The sequence below is a fragment of the Equus caballus genome, chromosome 4 (assembly GCF_041296265.1).
Source record: "Equus caballus isolate H_3958 breed thoroughbred chromosome 4, TB-T2T, whole genome shotgun sequence".
NCBI lineage: Eukaryota > Metazoa > Chordata > Mammalia > Perissodactyla > Equidae > Equus > Equus caballus.
This window is the reverse complement of record NC_091687.1, coordinates 41,046,204-41,066,453: the sequence shown is the minus strand read 5'-3', so window position 1 is coordinate 41,066,453 and position 20,250 is coordinate 41,046,204. Positions and strand designations below refer to the sequence as shown.

General features: G+C 35.6%; 1 protein-coding gene across 5 annotated transcripts in view; it reads right to left on the bottom strand.

The window, feature by feature from the left end:
• Nucleotides 1–20,250, bottom strand: part of VPS50 (VPS50 subunit of EARP/GARPII complex) — a 131,672-nt gene that overhangs the window by 105,962 nt on the left and 5,460 nt on the right. For all 5 annotated transcript variants that reach the window (XR_011437799.1, XM_001492642.6, XM_023639202.2 and 2 more), the window contains 5 exons: nt 18,421–18,489; nt 4,343–4,465; nt 3,134–3,205; nt 963–1,016; nt 90–160 (listed from right to left, as the gene is read on the bottom strand). Coding sequence is in view for 3 of the 5 variants with exons in the window: in XM_001492642.6 (XP_001492692.1) it covers nt 90–160; nt 963–1,016; nt 3,134–3,205; nt 4,343–4,465; nt 18,421–18,489 (389 nt within the window). In the remaining 2 variants the exon portion in view is untranslated. The remainder of the gene's footprint in view (nt 1–89; nt 161–962; nt 1,017–3,133; nt 3,206–4,342; nt 4,466–18,420; nt 18,490–20,250) is intronic.

Below are 20,250 nucleotides of genomic sequence, written 5' to 3'. Positions count from 1 at the left end.
TCACAATAAAAAAATCAATTATCGATGATAGTTTCATGGTTTTTCTTGAAATGTTTTCCAGCTTAAAGACAAAATATCAAATGCAATACCTCCTCCCATTTGTGCAGATAACAGCAGCTAACTGAAGACCTGTCTGCAATGAGGTCACTCTTTCAAGTTCCTATGGAAAGATGAGGCGCAGGTTACTGCTTGAGGCATTTTCATTTTTCTTTCTTATTCATATGGTACTCTAAACAAAATCTTTAGTGGGTTTCAAAGAAAAGCCTGCTTGGAAAACAAAGTAGCAACAAAAATACTGGAACCTGAAAGTTGTTGGTATATTTTTCACAAAATTATTTTAAATAACTACTTCCAACTGATTTTCACAATGACATGTGACAAAATATTTAGTCAGTATTGCTTGTAAGGAAATCTAGACCCAACCTGTTTTAGACGGGTATAAACAAATACTAATAATACATCCATTTAAACGTTTCTACCCAACAAGGGAATCAAGGATATGATAAATATGATTTGTCTGCTAAGATGCTCTGACAATGAATGTCTTCATCTGAACAGTTAGATACTTCAACAGATTTTGAAGTCTCTGATTTTCTGATGAAAAGGTAGATTCGGCTACACAGTCCCAATTTTATCACATTTTAAAGGCAGATTGTTACATCACCATTGAGCAATCATTATTGATGATCTATGAGTTACCAAGTACATAGAAGCAATTTTCATTGGCCCTGCTGAAGTTTGGAAAACCAGATTACTTCAGAATCAGATACAAAAACTCTTTCACTTCTTCAGTTTGGTAAATTCCCCTAAATCAGAGAGAAACACACACACCACCCCTCCCGCCCCAAACAGAGTCAATATGTTGCTAGAGAACTATAGATAAAAGAATAAATTAAAATATTTCAAGTTTCATTCAAACATTTTTAATATTTTACTATTAAAAATAACAAATATTATCCTACCTTTACATAAGCAGGCTGTTTTTCAAGGATTAAATCTGCTACTTTTTTAGAGACCTATAAGAACATGCAATCAAACAAAGGAAATAAAAGAAAAAGTCTCATGCTTCCTACTACATTTTACATATAAAATTTTTGCAAAAATATTCCACAGGACTTCCCAATAACTTCACAGCAGATACTGGCATGCTATGGCCACACACATTTCTCTGGCTATGAAATTAGTAAAAGAGGTAGAGCACACAGCACAGCAGTCGGTCCGTAACAGAAACTCAATAAATGGTCATTATTACCATTAACAATATGAGTATCATTATCTGACTTAACCAACATGCACAAAAGTGTAACCATTTTTAAGAGTACAGGATTTGCTTTAAAAAGATGTACTTGTGAAGATAAAGAAATGTTTAATCAAGTGAATTTATGGAAACAATATCTGGGAAACAGAGAAAGTCCTTGTACCCTTTAGATCCTTTGTTGCACATAAGAAGACAAATAATAATTTGGTCCTCTACTTCTGAAAAATTGAAAACGCATGTTTTTTGGAGTGCTATGAAGATATCTAAGGTTTTCTTGGTCAATACCACGAATAATGTTAAAGTATGCAAGTTAGAATTACAGTGATTTTGAACATGAGGCTCCCATTTTGCAAGTTCAGGGGCCCCTGCCAGACTACACTACATAGGTACCACATCCAGCACGAAGCCTGGCACACTGAAGGCGTTTAGTGAATGTCTGCACAAGAAACCCAGTTAGCTCCCCTTCCCCAGGCCGACTAAGAACAAAACATTACATGCACCTTCAGCTGTTGCAATAATCCTTTCACATTTTCTTAATCCACTTTGAATTGTACAGATATGTATAGGTTTGCTTACTTATGAATTTGTATATATGTACACAGACAGAAACCGACTTAATTTTACTAAATTGAGTTATTTCAAAAAAACAGACGATGTAAGTATTGTTAGTCTGCACTGTGCCAGGCAGTGTACTAAGCGCTTTTCCTACATTATCTTAATTAGTACTCAGAACAATCTATTAAAATGAGTTACATGCTTCCTCATTTTCCAGATAAGTAATCTTAAACAGAGTAGTAAATCATCCATGACCCCATAGTTAGTTTGTTGCAAGGCCAGGATTCAAGACCAGGTTTACCAAATTCCAAAGGTCAATATGCTACACGGCCCTTCTGATGGGACTCACTCCAAAAGAATACTACCACATCAAGTACACAGATGGAGGAGTACATATTTAAACATGCTGAAACCAAGAGGAGGCAAAAGACGCCACCCTTCACTGAAATCTCTCCAAAAGCACAACATATTTCTACTACCCAACCCTCTAGGGCTCAAGTCCCTTCCCCACACCACTGCTGCTACTCCCTGGGAGATTCCAGCACACACTGAGACCTCTGGTTGTAGCACAAAAGAAAGACAAGTATATCTTCCTTTAGTTGTCAGATGTACTATTAAAAATCATATCTTAAATTCAAATAGATATTTATTTTTATTGCTTTAGTATTAAAAGAAATTAACAAGACAACATACTACCATTATTTAATCCTCTACAGTATAGTCTGAGTTTCATACAAAGAGTTCAGCCTAATGTGAGAAAAATACAGATCCACAGAATTTTGCAGCATTAGAGAAAATGTAGGCTTAACCCATCACTTCACAGATAAAAGAGATTTAGCAAAGCTGACTTGTCCCAATGTCACACAATTAAAAATTGTGTGCGTAAATGTCACACAATTCAGACTTTCTGAATCTTAGCCCTGTATTCTCTTTGGACCTATTTCAACTAGAAGAGGCGGCCTTTTTTTGTGAGATAAGAAAACTCCATGACAAAACCATGGGTAGGGAAGTCATGCATGCATGACAAGGAGCTCACGGTACTTAGTAACCTGAAAAAAAGTTCAAAATTCTTTGATCACGTTTAGGATGCCAGAGACAGAACTCCAGTTCTAGAAGCAAATCTATCAAGGTGATGTGAGGGAAACTGAATAGACATTAAATTTTAATATAAATGTATCATTTGAGTCAAAGTCATGTTAAATAATAAGATTTGTTTAATATGCTAATATATTAATTAAACCATAAAAATCTGTAAACATTACACCTCTCAGCTGTGTTTCATTTACAGTTTTGTCAGAAAGAAATATATTTCCTACTTACTGCAGCTTGTTGTTGTTTCAATTTGTCTCTGTACTCTTCTAATTCTTGCAGATTGAGAACTGGAGGGAGCTTCTAAAAAGAATCCATAAATAAAGAGTAAAAAGTAAATTGTTTAATTTGGTTTCATTTACCTGCATACCTCTGAGTTATGAACTGCAATCTGTGCATAAAAAAGTATCACATCTCATTCCTGTCCATTCCTCTTGTCCTCCCCACTTCCCCCACTAGACCCCAGACACAAAAGCCTACACATCTTTGTTACCCAAACCCTCTCGTGCTCAAGTCCCATCTCTCACCCAGCCCTACTATCTCCACTGCCGCTGCCTCCAACCTCTAGGAAACTCCATGGCCCCTGGGCTGGGAGACACTGCTTCCATGACCTGTAACAGGAGAATGTGAGAAATTCCCTAACCCTAACCTTCCACTCTACCAGCCACAGGTACATCCCCACTAGTCTATGACAGAACCCAAAACGCATTTCCCCTCTGAAATACTATGAATGGTAACTAAGCACTACAGTGTGATAGCGGCAGCTGTTGGAGTACATTCTAGATTATACACTGGCTTTTCGGAAGATACTATGGGAAAGGAACAAAAATGCATACCATTGTATAGATGGGAAACTCCAAGTTAGATTCCAAGTCTCAGTAAATTAATTGATGAAACTTTGGAATGAGCTGGGGACTGACTGACTTTGTATGTACTGGATATAAAATATGCATTCATACAGCATTTGGTTTCATCTAAAACCAAATTTTACTATCCTTGCTTATTTTGAAGTTCCTATAAATCTAAAATGCCAATGTTGTAAACACTGGCATTACGGCATAGGGGTATTTATCATGACCAAACAAGTATGTAAATATACATTCATGATTAAAAGTCTCAGAGCTTTTCTAAACATATATTAGCCAAGAGAAAATAAGATATAAGCAGCATATTAACATATTGTATGCTAACAGTTAAAAACCAAAAATATAGACGTGTTTCCTGGACCAATATTCTACAGCTGCGCTTAATTTTAGGTTTTTAAAAATAATTTCATCTTTGAACAATGCTGACAGTTCACTTAATCACAATATGGTCATCAAAGACCAGTCTTGGTATCAAAATAATGTAACACCTCTAAAAAGCATTCAAGTCTCACTTACAAATTCAATCACTGAACAAAATAGGCTTTAGATAGGTTTTAATGAAATTTTCTTTTACCTCCAGCTCATATTTAACAATATCAAACGAGTCTGTAGAAAAATATACTTGTTCAATACTATTAATTAGTTCTTGTTCAGCTTGAGGGTCAGTAGGCTGTTCTCGAAGTTCTCGGAATTCCTCCTTTAAGAAAAAAAAATCACAATTATAGTACTTGTAGCTGTTATAATTCTATCTGCACAAAAATAAATAACCACAGTCACAAACCTACTGGGAATCATTCTGACCAAGGAGACAAACTGATAGAAAACAGGAAAGTTCATGTAAAATTAGGAAATAGCCAAATAATAAAACCAATCATCTATTAGAGGAAAAAAACTAACCAGTCTGAAGCTTCAGATTTTATTTTCAATTCCTTATGTGCCAACTAACAGTTGGAGAACTTAGACGTTTAACAAAAGGCAAAAACAAAAGTGACTACCTAATATATCTATCATATATATATACCTTACATATGTACACATTTTCATCATTTAACAACACTCTAAAACCCCTCACCACACATAACCAAGGAACAACATCTCAATGACTTTCGAGTCACAATAAGCACTGGAACCCTCAGTCAGCAGCAGACATCCTTCCTTCTGCTGAAAATCTCACTGCTTGGCTAAGAAACACTGCCTCCAGAAAAGGTTCACAAGGTTAACTGTAATTCTACGAGGCTTCCTTCAAAGTGTACTGATACTGCAATTAATGACCTGATTATGAACCTAAAGCTCTGTATTTCATAAAATATTTTCTTTTCTAATGATACAGAATGGGGCCTCTATGGATTTATACAACTAAAAACAGCTTGACAGACAAATCCATACTCCTAATATCAGCATCCTTATCCTACGCAATTTCACTGCATAATTGGATACACCTTCAGTCAACTAGAAATTTCAGTAATTCGGACACCCACTCTCTGCCACACTAATTAATCAAGACATTATTATAGACATACAACAATTTAGTCATACGATTTTTTTATTCAATCTCAAATACATTTAAGTATGCAAAAAGAAACTAGTATTTAAAACCATTTTACAGTCATTAAAATAATACTTAAAAATTCTTAATGAATCATCACTAATTAAATACACAAAAATTATATGGCCAATTAGAGGATATTACTTTCCAAATAGAGATACTCTAGATATTTTATTGCAGAGCATACTTTTCATTTATTAAAAAAATAGCTAGCTTATATATCTTTTAGACTTTATTAACTATAAAATTATCATCTCTTAGTAGATTGAAGCTAAAAGAAAATATTAGAGCAATAAATCTGAAACTCAAGAGAATAGTTAACTATTTAAATATAAGATTCCAATAAATGTAAAAGAGAAGGTAAAGTCATAGAAAAATCAAACCTGCATAATTAAAAGTGCTTGAAAAAGAAAATGCCTTTTCTGTACCAAAACTTAATTTACAAAATACACTAACAAAAAGAGGTCAAAGATACAGCCATCTCCAACTTAGCATGCAATTAGATACTCTGAATACAGTAGGAAATCAGCATCCTAACAATGGGAGTTGTATTCCTGTGGGGGTTTATCCACAACCCACTTATCTGTGCAGCACCCTGGACGACAGTGCTGAGGAACAGACTTGGGTTAACCCCACACCAGTTGAGGAAGGGTTCTCAACTAGCCTGTCCACAGGCAACCTCCTTGCATCCCATGGAAAGGGGAATTGACAGTGAGACATAAAATGGAAAAAAGAGATCAGAAATTCCTGGCAATCTCCCTCCCTAAAAGTTCAGTCATTTGAAATAGCAGTTTAAGATACTGCAAACTGAGGGAGTAAATAAGGCCCAAGTGAGGACATGGCAATGTTGCCTCCCTAGGAATTCCTAGCACCACTAGCAAATGCATGTAGTTGGTACTATTCAAAACAAAAAAAAATTAAAGATGATAAAAATTGCTAAGATTGAAAAACATCAAGTATGGAGCCAAGACAAAAATTCAAAGAGAGTGCAATGAACGAGCACCTTCATCTTAAATGCGTAAATGCCAATGGCGTGTAACTCCATGCTGAAGTTCTCCATGTACTATCTAACTGATTGGCCTAAAGGTAAAGACACTTAGGTTTTAGTTGCAACTCTGCCATTAACCTTGGGCGACTTACTTAGTTTCTCTGTGCCCAGTTTTTTTTTCACCTATAAGGGACACACACAAAATGACATTGAAACAAATATCCAAAGTTATTAAGAATGTCAAAAGGGAAAACATGATTTCATTTATAAATATCTCACAAGTGCACATTTCACAAATGTGATGAATCTATAAAAATAGTACAATCTATATATATATGTAAAAGGTCAAACGCCATTCCTTCCTAGAGAGCTAAGCAATTATACCACAGAGAGCAGACAAACTCATATAATTTCAAAGAACTAACGTGTAACACAACAGTCTAGCCTGGCATAAGGAAAGGACAAGAAAAAGAAACAGAGCACACAAAGTAGAATTCGATCCAAAATAAATACCCAGCACTATATCCCTAGAAAACACCCTCTTTCTTCAGATAACTTAGTGGCTCCCATGTGAAAACATACATCTGAACTCATTCAGACACTCTCTTCGGCCTAGAATAGTGATCAGCGTGTTCCTTTTAATCCCACTGTACTTGTTGGCTCTAAGACTGCTTCTACCTAATCATTCTCTAAATGGTTCATGGCTGTCAGTGCTGCCTGCTCAATCAGATCACACGCTTTTTGAGAACTGAGATATCTCCTTATTCTCCATCATTATGCTCTGTAGTGCCAAAGTACATTGGAGATAATAATCACTGATCAAACTAAAATTTACACAGCGAATTGTATTTTAAAAAGGAACATAAGAATAAAAAAAAAGGAAAAGACAATATGTTCTTGCTTTGATAGTCAAAATTTCCACAAACTTTTTTTTTTTTTTTAAGATTGGCACCTGCACTAACATCTGTTGCCAATCTTTTTCTTCTTCTTCTTCTTTTTCCCCAAAGCCCCCCTGGTACATAGTTGTATATTCTAGTTGTGAGTGCCTTTGGTTGTGCTCTATAGGACGCCATCTCAGCATGACCTAATAAGCAGTGCCATGTCCACACCCAGGATCCAAACAAGCGAAACCCTGGGCCGCCGAAGCGGAGTGCGCGAACTTCACCACTCGGCCACATGGCCAGCCCCTCCACAAACTCTTAATAAAAGCCTTCTTTCTTCTAACTAGAAATAACAATAAATGTTAGATGATTTTAGGGATATTTTATGCATGTAACTTGGAAAAATACACAGAAATAGCTAGATCGCATTTTCTTAACACAATTATGTGATAGTTTTGCCATTCTATAAACTGGTTTCCTAGGATTAGAGATATACAAAAATACATAATTCTTCACCTAAAACAGAACCAATATATACGTATGAGGCAAAATTTTACATAAACAAAATGAACAAAAGATTTCCTACGAAAAACTTAAAAGGTAAAATCAGGGAACACAATAACAAATGAAAGTCTTCATACCATGTTAAAATATGTGATTTTTTTTTTTAAAGTGACAATAATATTAGATAAACTAAGTTTGGGAATAAAATGTTTCAGTCTTACAGACTGCTATTATATCATTAATACAATTTTTAAAGGATTTTTTATAGTAAATTTTAGGTCTCACAGTAATAATAAATATATATTATCATTAATAGTAGTATAAATGCTCTGTAAAACCTGAAAATCCAAAAATAATTTGTCAACAACTACAGACCATCAAATGTGCTACAACTTTTCAGTTGATGATAATCAACTACACCTAATTACACCTAAAATAAAGAAACAGCACATCAACATCATCCCAGAATTAAAGCTGGCGAAAAACGACAATTCAAGTAATAAATTTAATTGTAAAGGGGATAAAAACAAAACTACAAAAGGCAGAAAAGAACAAATCAACTCTCTCTCCTACACTCTTATCAGGAAATAACCCGCCTACTTTCAAAGCTCTATTACTTGACCTTTCCTGGTCAAGTCATATATTTCAACTTAACAATTTTTTTTTAATTTCTCCCTATGTATAAATTCTCCATAGTAGGTCATATGGAAACAAAGATAACTAAAATGCAGCTCTCCCTTCAAATAGTTGCTAAAATAAGAGGAGAGGTCAGAGGAATAAACAATGCGGCAATGTGAGGCAGAACATAAGGGAGATAAAGACAAAAGGAACGGCGTCAAAAGATAGTGAGTTCACATCCAATGGAAGAGGTGGCATATAGAGAATATGAGAATAGGGAAAATTTCAAATTTGAGAAATTGGAGGAATAAAGTTACAAATCTAAAGCAAAGCATAAGTAAAAACAGTGTAGAGGGAAGGCATACAGCAGATCAAACAATAGAGGGTAGCTTCCAAAAGGGTAGAAAAACGTCATGGGGGAGAGTCTGCATGTACATCAAGAGGCAATAAAATGAAACAATTGAGTTTTTTTTAAAATCCAATATATTTTAAATATACTAGAATCATATTTTTCCTTTACTAAAAATAAAATATCTTAACACATATCACTGTGCTAGATGCTGTATGAAAAAAGGAAGCATAAATATTCAGTATTTTCTTAACATAATAAACCAAGCAGGACAATTTTAAGGAAGTGGTAGACGACAAAGAAGTTATTCAATATTTTAGAGGCTGCCTTTTCCAGCAGTCACAATATACTATAAGATTGCATATAATACTACCTAGCCTATTTTTCTATTTTGATCATCTCTGAGATAAAGCTCCATGAACACACATATGCAAATACACATCATATATGCAACTTTATGAAAAATGAAAAAGAATCATAATAGAAATTTAAGTCAACATCTTTGATTTTAGCCAAGCTACTTTTCCTCTCAACATAACAACCAAAGGTTTTATGAGAACTGGGATTCAAGTCTATAAAACAAGTAGAACCCTCAAGTGTAAAGTGTTATAAAACATTTCCAGTACATTTATGGTTTCTAAGGAACTAGGCTATAACTTTGCAAAGCAATTTCCCACTTAAGAGTTCATCTCTAAAGGGAATGTATCCAAGTTTAGGAGAGAAAAAAAGAGACTAGAGATTTTGCATTTAACTACTATTTTCAAATTACACAAAATACCACACTAATCAAAAATACCAAACTAAGTTCAGCACTTTCAATTCTATTCACTTTTATAAATGTAGAAAGCTAGTTATGACAACTTAGCAGTTCTCCTTACCATTATTAAACTCAATATTCTCCTTAATTTTGAAAAGGAATTTAACCTAATGTTTAAACCCACAGAATAGCCTGGAAACTTATAATTTCCAGTAATAGGTTTTTCTTCAAACAAAAAAAAGAAGGCAAAATCTTCATTTCATAGGTCAGGTTTCAAAACTACACAGAAAATTTATAGAATAAAAACAAAATGCAAACCAACTTCCTTTACTGTACTGAGCTTATTAGACCACGGTTCACATTAAATGAATGACAGAATGCACGGCGTTTGGGAGGGAGTGGGGGAGAAAAGGAAGAAATTTTACTCTCGTAAAGCATGAATTTGGGTTTAGCAAGATAAATCTTATCAAAGGCTTTTTTTTAACTGTTTGCATTTCTTCATCAGTCAACATAAAAAAGTTATTCTGTTATAATAAATTCTAAAAACAGAAATCATAATCTTACTAAAATTAACACATTAGAGCTCTAATTGAGAGCAAAAAATGTTTAGCTACCAAAATCTATACAGAGTTCAAAGGAAGAACAAAAACATGAAGTTTTCAATATCCAATCAGTCTTATAAAAATCACAAATCACTGAACAAAAATAGGTTTAGTTTCCAAATGAAACAGGACTCAAGATCACAGATATCCTAAAATCATACATATACCATATAAGTTTGTAATGAATTGCCAGATGTCTGATTACGTGAGGAAATGACACATTTTGTTAAAATCCCACTTCAACAATAATAATCCATCAAAGCAGCCAGTTCATCAGTTTGTGCTTGTGTGATTTAAATAAAACATAGCCTTTAAAGCTAATTTTTCTTCAGGCTTTCAGTGCCATCTAGTGGAATACCGGTGAGGTTATAATTTAAAAAGGGGTTTCCGCTAGATGATTTAGATTTTTATAAAAGATTATTAAAATGGCATTATTTTAATCCAGCTTTATAAGAGACTTAAGAGATAAAAATAATGTTATTTAACCACTTTCTGCACAATAACAGCATTCTAAATATGCACATATTTGTTTTTAAAGAAATAGATCATGATTAAAACCTGATTTTATTCACAGAAATGTAGCAAGTTACTAACTTGTATTAAAAACACAAAATTAGACCACAAAACTTTTACATTTGACACTCTGCCAAACATTTTCATTTACTTCTCTTATTCAATAGTGAGGAAGATTTGCCCTGAGCTAACATCCACTGCCAATCTTCCTTTTTTTTTTTGGCTTGGGGAAGATTGTCCCTGAGCTAACATCTGTGCCAATCTTCCTCTGTTTCCTATGTGGGTCACCACCTCAGCATGGCTGACAAGTGGTGTAGGTCCATGCCCAGGACCCGAACCTGTGAACTCTGGCCGCTGAAGAAGTGCGTGCCAAACTTAACTATTATGCCACAGGGCCAGGCCCCAGTAGTTATATTTTTAACAAATATTTTCCTAAATTTATTTCTATGAAAAGGGAAACATTAAATATAATAAGAGACATCAAATATTAAAAAAAATAAAAAGCTATCTTTAAATATCTCTCAACTTCAGAGAACAACATCAAGCTGTTTGCCGCATGCTTGTCCATCAGGAGGCTAATGCTGGAAAAAAGACATCACAAATTGAAGGACAGAGAGAAAAATCCAGTGTATATGCCTTAATTTTGCTTTTCTTTTAGTTTTCAAACGCCTCATCAGACCCTCTCTCTAAAAGAAGAAACACTATCTATTCTAAGAGACATCACAGTACCTTCAGCCCCAGTGTCTAAAAATCTCCATCTTTCCAATCTCTTTGCCTTCCACATCCAATAAAATCCTCAATCCTGGGGCCAGCCTGGTAGCATAGCAGTTAATTTTGTATGCTCCGCTTCAGTGGCCCAGGGTTCGCTGGTTTTGATCCCAGACGTGGAACTATGTACCGCTTATCAAGCCATGCTGTAGCAGGCATCCCACATATAAAGTAGAGGAAGAGGGGCAGAGATGTTAGCTCAAGGCCAATCTTCCTCAGCAAAAAGTGGAGGATTGGTGGCAGATATTAGCTCAGGGCTAATCTTCCTCAAAAATAAAGAGAGAAAAATCCTCAGTCCTAAATTCTGCTTTTAAATTGTCTCTCAAATTTAACCTTCCTCCATTTTCCAAACTTCAAGTTCTTATCTTCTTCTTAGTATCCTACTGTCCAGGATTTCCATTCAAAAATCTACCTGTACACTGGTTATCCTTCTAAAACAAATTAATCACCAACTCTAGAAGAGCCTGCACTCACTTCTACTTAATCCTAATACTCTCTCAGCTGTGCTACCACTGTGCATACCTTACTCTAGACCTCTACTGCACTTCTACTACTCTGTGGTTATCTATTTTTGCTTGTCTCTCCCACACAGGTTAAGGTAGGAACACAGTCTTGTACCTCTTTGCATCTTGAAAACTTAGAAACTGCCTATCTCAATAAATATTTGTCATGCAAGAAGGGTTAAAAATCTCAAAGCAGCTGAAGCCAAGAGAAGAATAATTTCATTAATGGTTAAAAGAACACAGCTAAATATTATTAGGCTTGAGCGCTTAAGAAAAATTCTATATGGTTTTGCAGATCCATGGTTAGAGTCCCTCTTGGTACCACCTGCAGAAGACGCCTGTCTTAAATGATACATAACCCTAAATTGAAAGTTTTTATCCCAATCACTAACATGAAAAGTCTCCTGGTCATAAACTTCAATACCAATCCTGTCTAATACAGATACCAATATGCTCATCTTCTAAAAAACTACTCAGTACATTCTTTTGCATGTATATTTTTTCTATCTTCTCTCTCCTACAAATATTACAACAGAGAAAGGACAAAATATCAGAGCAAAAAGGGCTCTTAAATAGCATCTAGTCTAATCAAACCTCTTCACAGATGCCTTCCCTGTAATAAGATGAATGTTTTAAGTTGGTACTTTGAGCCTAGCTCTCCTCACTCTTATCCCAGCACACTTTCTTCGGATCTGGGTAAAGTTTTGAAAACCAAGCTCTGTAGTTAGTGTGTGGTTTCAGGATTCTTTTCATGGACACTAAGAAGCCAAGTCAAATCCACTTACCTTACTTCAGAGAAGTATTTCAAATGCTAGAAAACATTCTGCCCAAACTCCCAGAATGTTATATAACGGAAATGCTGCAGAGTAGGCAGGTATACTCAATAAATATTTGTGGAATAGATTAAGTATAAAAACAACAATACATTCTTATATTTAGACAAATATGTTCTCAAGTTTTGACTTCAACAGATACTACTTTTGTCCCCTCACCCTATATTTTTCTGTATTGAAAAAATTAAAAGCACAGGGGCTGGCCCAGTGGAGCAGCAGTTAAGTTCACACACTCTGCTTAGGTGGCCCCAGGTTTGCCGGTTGGGATCCTGGGTGTGGACCTACATACCACTTGTCGAGCCATGCTGTGGCAGGCATCCCACATATAAAGTAGAGGAAGATGGGCATGGAAGTTAGCTCAGGGCCAGTCTTCCTCAGCAAAAAGAGGAGGATTGGCAGCAGACGTTAGCTCAGAGCTAATCTTCCTCAAAAAACAAACAAATAAACAAAAACATAGCTAAACCAAGCATGTAATAGTAAACATAGCTGAGTCCTATTTGTATTTATGAGTTAGTGAAATCAAAGTCTTAAAAAAAGAACTTACCTTTAAAGAACAATATCAGGAGGCAGTATTCATAAAAAATATCAATATTAGTACTCCTTTTCAGAATTATGATACACAACCATTATGGAAGCACTATAGAAAGTGTTTATTTCAAGTTGAAATGTAGATTCATAAGATTCTGAATACTGATATTTTTATTTTTTAATCAGGATTCAACAAATACTCTCAAACACAGTCCTAACAAGTTCTTTAACTACTGCAATTATTATATATTAAAATAATTTTAGTCTTAATTCTTCATAATTCTTGTAACAAATTAAATTAAGTAAAAACCTTTCATTTAATTCAAAAAAGTATAAATTTCACTAAATGAATAACAAACCTAGTCAGTAAATACTATATAAATCATGTACTATCTATAATATAGAGTACAGTATTCTTATATCCTTACTTCTGCACAAAAATACCATTAATTTGAAATATAACAGAATCCATTTCCCAGGAATGAAATTTTAGGTCATCACTAACTCTTTACATTCTCTCACAAAAATTGTCATTAAAACTTCCAAAGTTTGTTCTAAAAAAATTCCTGTATTTTTCCTTTCTCCATTCTTATCACATCCTCAACTTGGCCGATGGTTCCCAACCTTGGCTCCACGCTGGAATCACCTGGGGATCTTTAACACTACTGACACTTGGCCCCACCCCACACACTGTGATTTAAAATGAATGCGGTTTGGCCCAGGTAATGAGTAATTCTAACGTACAGCAAAGTTTGTGCACCACTGACCTTGGCTCTGAACTATTTAACCTAAGATTTTTGAAATCTATCTCAAAGTTTCCTTTCCTATAGCAAGTTCTGAAAAGAAGCCTAATTTTTTTGCTTCACTAAACTATTTTCACCACCAAAATTCCAAATTTCCAGTATATGGATTATTATTTGACTCACATCTCATCTTAAAATGGGATACAGTGTCATCTTGTCTACAAAATATACAAAGTGTACCAAATGATTCCTAAGGTGTCTTCCCACTCAGAATTTACATAGTTCTCAAAAAAGAAAAAATCAACAAAACTTTCTGGATCATCAAGCACACCTAACGCCCTCTTCACCTCCCCTTCACTACCCTCCATATGAAATTTGCCAATATTAGACCATTCTGAGCCTAAACAAACAGCCATTTCATATGATTCATCCTAATATTTTCCTACTTATCCTTTACACTAGAACCTTTTAATGTAACAGAACCCAAGCTAAACTATTTCTTTCTTGAAAACCCCAATGAAATCTCAATTCCTTGTTACAACTTAGAAAGACATTACGAGAAGCAAAGGAAAAAGAAATGAAGACCATTCCTGAAGACCAAGGATGCCTTTTTTTTATGTTCTACCAACACTCGAGTGACATACAGCTATTAAATGAAATTAGGGCTTAAAAGTTTCTCTATACAAGTATTTACACTGACTATTTAAATAACATAAATTGGGGTTTTTTATTTGTTTGTTCTTTACTTCTTGCACTAGGATATCAGGGGAACACAAACTAAGATAGTGTTCTACTTTTTTATTGAGGTACAATTGACATACAACATTATATGAGTTTCCAGTGTACAACATAATGATTGGATATTTGTATTATATTGTAAATAATCACCACAATAAGTCTAGTTAGCATGTGTCACCATACACAGTTACAGAGATTTTTTTTCTTATAAGAACTTTTAAAATCTACTCTGTTAGCAACTTTCAAATATGCAATACAGTATTGCTAACTATAGTCCCCATGCTGTACTTTACATCTCCACGACTTATTTATTTTTTAACTGGACGTTAGTACTTTTTGACTCCCTTCATCCATTTCCCATTTCAGCCCTCTCCACCTCCCCACACACCTCTGGCAACCACCAAGCTGTTCTCTGTATCTATGAGCTTGGAGTTTTTTATGTTTTTTTTAGATTCCACATATAAGTGAGATCATATGGTATTTGTCTTTCTCTGTCTGACTTATTTCCCTTAGCATAATGCCCTCAAGGTCCATCCATTTTGTCACAAATGGCAAGATTTCATTCTTTTTTATGGCTGAATAATATTCCATTGTATATGTATACCACATTTTTTATCCATTCATCCATCAATGGATACTTAGGTTCTTTCTATTCTCAGCTGTTGTAAACAATGCTGCAATGAACATGGCAGTGCATATATCTTTTTGAGTTAATATTTTCATTTTCTTTGGATAAATACCCAGAAGGGAATTGCTGGATCATATGGTAGTTCCATTTTTAATTTTTTAAGGAACTTCCATACTGTTTTCCATTGTGGCGGCACCAATTTACAATCCCACCAACAGGGCGCAAGGGTTCCCTTTTCCCCACATCCTTGCCAACTCTTCTTACTTTTCCTTTTGTTTGTTTTGTTTCGTTTTGGTGAGGAAGATTGGCCCTGAGCTAACATCTGTGCCAACCTTCCTCTATTTTCTATCTGGGACACCACCACAGCATGGCTTGATAAGCAGTGTGTAGGCCCATGCCTGGGATCCGACCCCACGAACCCTAGGCTCCCAAAGTGGAAAGCGCAAACTTAACCACTACGCCTCCAGGCTGGCCTCTTACTTTTCCATCTTTTTGGTAACAGCCATTCTAACAAATATATATTGTTACTAAAAATATCTCCCTACACCAGACTATCACATAGCTTTCTTTTTAAACCTAGTAATGTACTGTGAGCATTTTCTATGCAACATATATATGTAGAATCTAAAAAAGCCAAACTCATAGAAACAGAGCCTTTATAAAAGTGTTGTTGCCGTGGCTGTGGCATAGGGGAAATGGGGATATTTTGTCAAAGAATACACACTTCTAGTTATAAGATGAATAAGTTCTGGGGATCTAATAAAAATATTTAAAAAATAAAAAAAAAATACGTATGACCTAACTATAAAGTCATACCTAAGTTGTGAAACACATACTCAGCATTAAAGTTATACCAAGCCATGCTGTGCAGGGAATTTCTGAACACAAGTCTTCTTGAGTCTTTTTTTTTTTTTAAAGATTTTATTTTTCTCCTCTTTCTCCCTAAAGTCCCCCGGTACATAGCTGTATATTCCTAGTTGTGGGTCCTTCTAGTTGTGGCATGTGGGATGCTGCCTCAGCGTGGTTTGATGAGTAGTGCCATGTCCGCACCCAGGATTCGAACTGATGAAACACTGGGCCGCCTGCAGCAGAGCGCGCGAACTTAACCACTAGGCCATGGGGCCAGCCCCATTCTTGAGTCTTAATTTCAGTACTGACTATGAACTTCATCCATATCAAACTCAGTCTACTGACTGGAGCTTTGCCACTCTCTGGAGCCAGCAAGTTTTTTTCCTTTTTTTTTTTTTTTACAGATTGGCACCTGAGCTACAACTGTTGCCAATCTTTTTTTTCTCTTCTTCTTTTTCTCCCCAAAGCCCCCCAGGACATAGCTGTGTATTCTACTTGTGAGTGCCTCTGGTTGTGCTGTGGGATGCCGCCTCAGCATGGCCTGATGAGTGGTGCCATGTCCATATCTAGGATCCGAACCGGTGAAACCCTGGGCCACTGAAGTGGAGCATGCGAACTTAACCACTCGGCCACGGGGCCAGCCCCCCACCAACTCTTAAATTCTCAAAACCACCTAGAGTAGAAAGCAGTGGCTCTGCTCACCCTGCAGCACTTGTGATGTTTCAAGACAATGCACAGAGAGAATAGGCACAGAAGCTTATAAGGCTTTCTTAGTGGAAGGCTAAAGTTAAGCTGAGAGCATTGATACTAATTTCACTATTAACTGTTTTACAATTTTAACTTAGCTTCTTAGTGTGTGTCAATCAGACCAATGCCCTAGGCTGAGTCATCACCGGAACCATTTACATTTGCTGACCTTGTGATCCCAGACCTGCCTCTCTCCATGGTACCAGTCATCTCAAAAGTACACACCACTAGTCACTGATGGGGCTAAAGTGGGGGAGTCATTAAGAAGACTGTGCAATGAGACCACTATAAATCCACTACCAACGACTACTGGACAAACATCACATCACAGCTCATGGTTTAAAGATAAGAGAAAGTTCTTATGCAATACTTTCACGTATTTTTTAAAGAGGCTCAATTATCAACTTTACATTGGTTCCAAAACATGTAATGCTATCTAATTCAAGGCATGTTCATAATGCATGATAATCTTTTTTTCTTAAGTCAAAGAAATAAAGAGAATTATCTGTCAACGAGGATTTATGGTTATCTCTTAGTTCCCAATTTTATCACATTCAATAATCTTTTATAACATTATATAAAACTATTCAAAATGCCTCTTTAAGGTTTTTGTCTAAGCCATTTCATGTAAAAGTGTTGGTTACAATTGTATCATATTTGGAGAATATGTTGGGTCTGATCTAAAATAAAGGCTAAGCAGCAAATACAAAATTCACTCTAAGGCACCTCACAGAAGTGGGCAATCCTCCTCCTAAGAAGTTGACTCTGAGGTGTGACAAGAGGCCTTATAATTGCTCACCAAGAGAAACAGGCCCTATGTATTAAGATGCAAGACACAGAAAACAAACAGTAGTTTCCAATATGATCCTCAAATTGAAAATCACAAGAGCAGACATTCAGGAAAACAGGCTTTGATCTGTGAGGGAGTTACTATTCACAGAGGCAGCTCCAAGTGGCAACAGCCCAGAGCAAGAAACAGCGGGAATTTATTTATTTAACAATGGTTAATAATTCTCCTGAGGGGAAGCCAGCTAGCTTTCAAATAACACCTATTAAATTTGTAAACTAAGAAGTTCACATGAATATTAGGGGATTAAAATCTAAGATATCTACAATTCAGTGTAAGTTATGCTTTAGCTACTTATTCAAAAATCTCTGCTTCATAACAAAAACATAATTAACTATGATTTTTGGCTCAGAGCATTACAACATAAAAAGTAAATTATTTAATTTCATTTCTCCAAATTATAGCAGATAAATCAATAAGTTTCTCATATAGCTATAACTGTTTCAGGTTAAGAATTTGATACAATAATAAACTCTAAATTTATCAATTTCACATTTTCTGTTTCACTATAATGAATCATACTGCATCCCAATGAGTAATGAAAGCAAAAACCAGGCCCCAAGCCTACTGTACTATACAAATTTACCTAGTGTATCATGACAACCACCTGTCTGTGGGAAGGAAAAGCCTCTGCAAATCAATTATTATCCAAAGGCAATGATATTTTCTCAAAGAAGTGAAAAGTCACGCTCACACATGTAGATCAATACCTTTCCAGGGACCCGGAGACTCTCGATGGCACCGAGATCACTGAGGCTCTCTGGAGGGCTTTTAAGACCCTTAAAAAAATAATAAAAGAATTTTAATTGTGCTGCAGAACTGTAAAATGATAGAACATACCTATTCAAATAGAAATCACCATTTTAAAAACATAACTTATCCTGCTTTAAAATATATAGAACATATGTTCTAAAAACAATTGTCACTTAATACATATAGTACTATCATTATATCAAGTAAAGATATACTTTTCGTAGTTCAAAGTAAAAGTATTACATGCACCATCATAACTAACGTTTGAAGTCTAACTTAATTAACCATGATTTAAAAACAACCAAAAGAGGAGGCCGGCTCCATGGCCGAGTGGTTAAGTTTGCACACTCCGCTGTGGCGGCCCAGGGTTCAGACCCTGGGTGCGGACACGGCACCGCTCGTCAGGCCACGTTGAGGCGGCGTCCCACATCCCACAACTAGAAAGACGTGCAACTAAGATATACAACTGTGTACGGGGGGGCGGGGTTGGAGAGAAAAAGCAGGAAAAAAAAAAAAGATTGGCAACAGTTGTTAGCCCAGGTGCCAATCTTTAAAAAAAAAAAAAAAAACCACCACCAAAAGAAAAGAAACCTGGGTGACAAAAAGGATTCTATAAAAGAATTTATCTATTAATCATTACCAAATTCACCTGGTAAAAAGGTCCAAGTATTATGACTCACTGATACAATAAACCAACCAAATGAGCTAATCAAAGATTTTTAAATAATGCTAATTGCTTAATTAATACATAAGTAATCCTTTGATTTTATTTGATTATTTCTCACCAATGCACCCCAATTTATACTGCATAATTGAGACTTAAACCTGATGTCTCACTGCTTTCTACCTGTTCTTTAGCTCTTCGTTACCCGGTACTTTCTATATTCACACCAACTGAAGGATTCTGAAAGTCTCATTTGTACCAGGGAAAGTTATCAAGACAGAAAGAATTTAGCAATTTAAATTTTCTTTAACAGCCTCTTTTTAAAAATAGGCCATTCAAAGCAGACACCTGAAATTCCTGTAATATTAGTCTGTAAGCAAATTAGCTGGTACATGAATTTGAGGAGAGATCTATGCTACAGGCAAGTTTTTGTCCTTTAGATGCCCTACATCGACCCATTGGTGTCCTTAGTAACCAAAACATATGGTACATTTATGTTGATTATTTGAGACTTAAAGCAGAACTTGCTTATTTTTAAATTATAGAGGTGTGTATTTATCTTCCCTATTCTAAAATACCACCAGTCATTTCTACAAGTTTTTATGACAAGATGCTCTGCCTCACCCCCAAGTCTTCCATCACTCCCAGAATACCCCACCCAGCCTTCTCCCTCTTTCACACACACATACTCACCCTCTAAAGAAACCAATACCCCACTTTAAGAATTAACTCCTCTATGAAGTCTTCCTAAATCCCTATGTTTCAAAGAACACACTATTTCTCAGTATTGTCCATGGATCATCTCCATCAACATCACTCAGGAAATTTTTTAAACGTGATTCCTGGGTCCCACCACAGATTTAGATCTGAATAGGTATTTCTAGATTAGGACCAGGAATTGCATTTTAACAAGCAACCCTGGTGATTCATATAATCACGAATGTTTTAGAAACCCAGCTAGACATTTTCCAACACCACACCTCTACCAAAGCAGTGAAGTTTTAAACATTAAATATATCTCTCTTTCTCTTCCAGACCATAAGTCTCAAGAGAAAGGAGAGAGCGAGTCTTATTTGCTTCTATAGCCCAGTGACTAGCAAAGTTCCAGGAACAGAGTAAACAC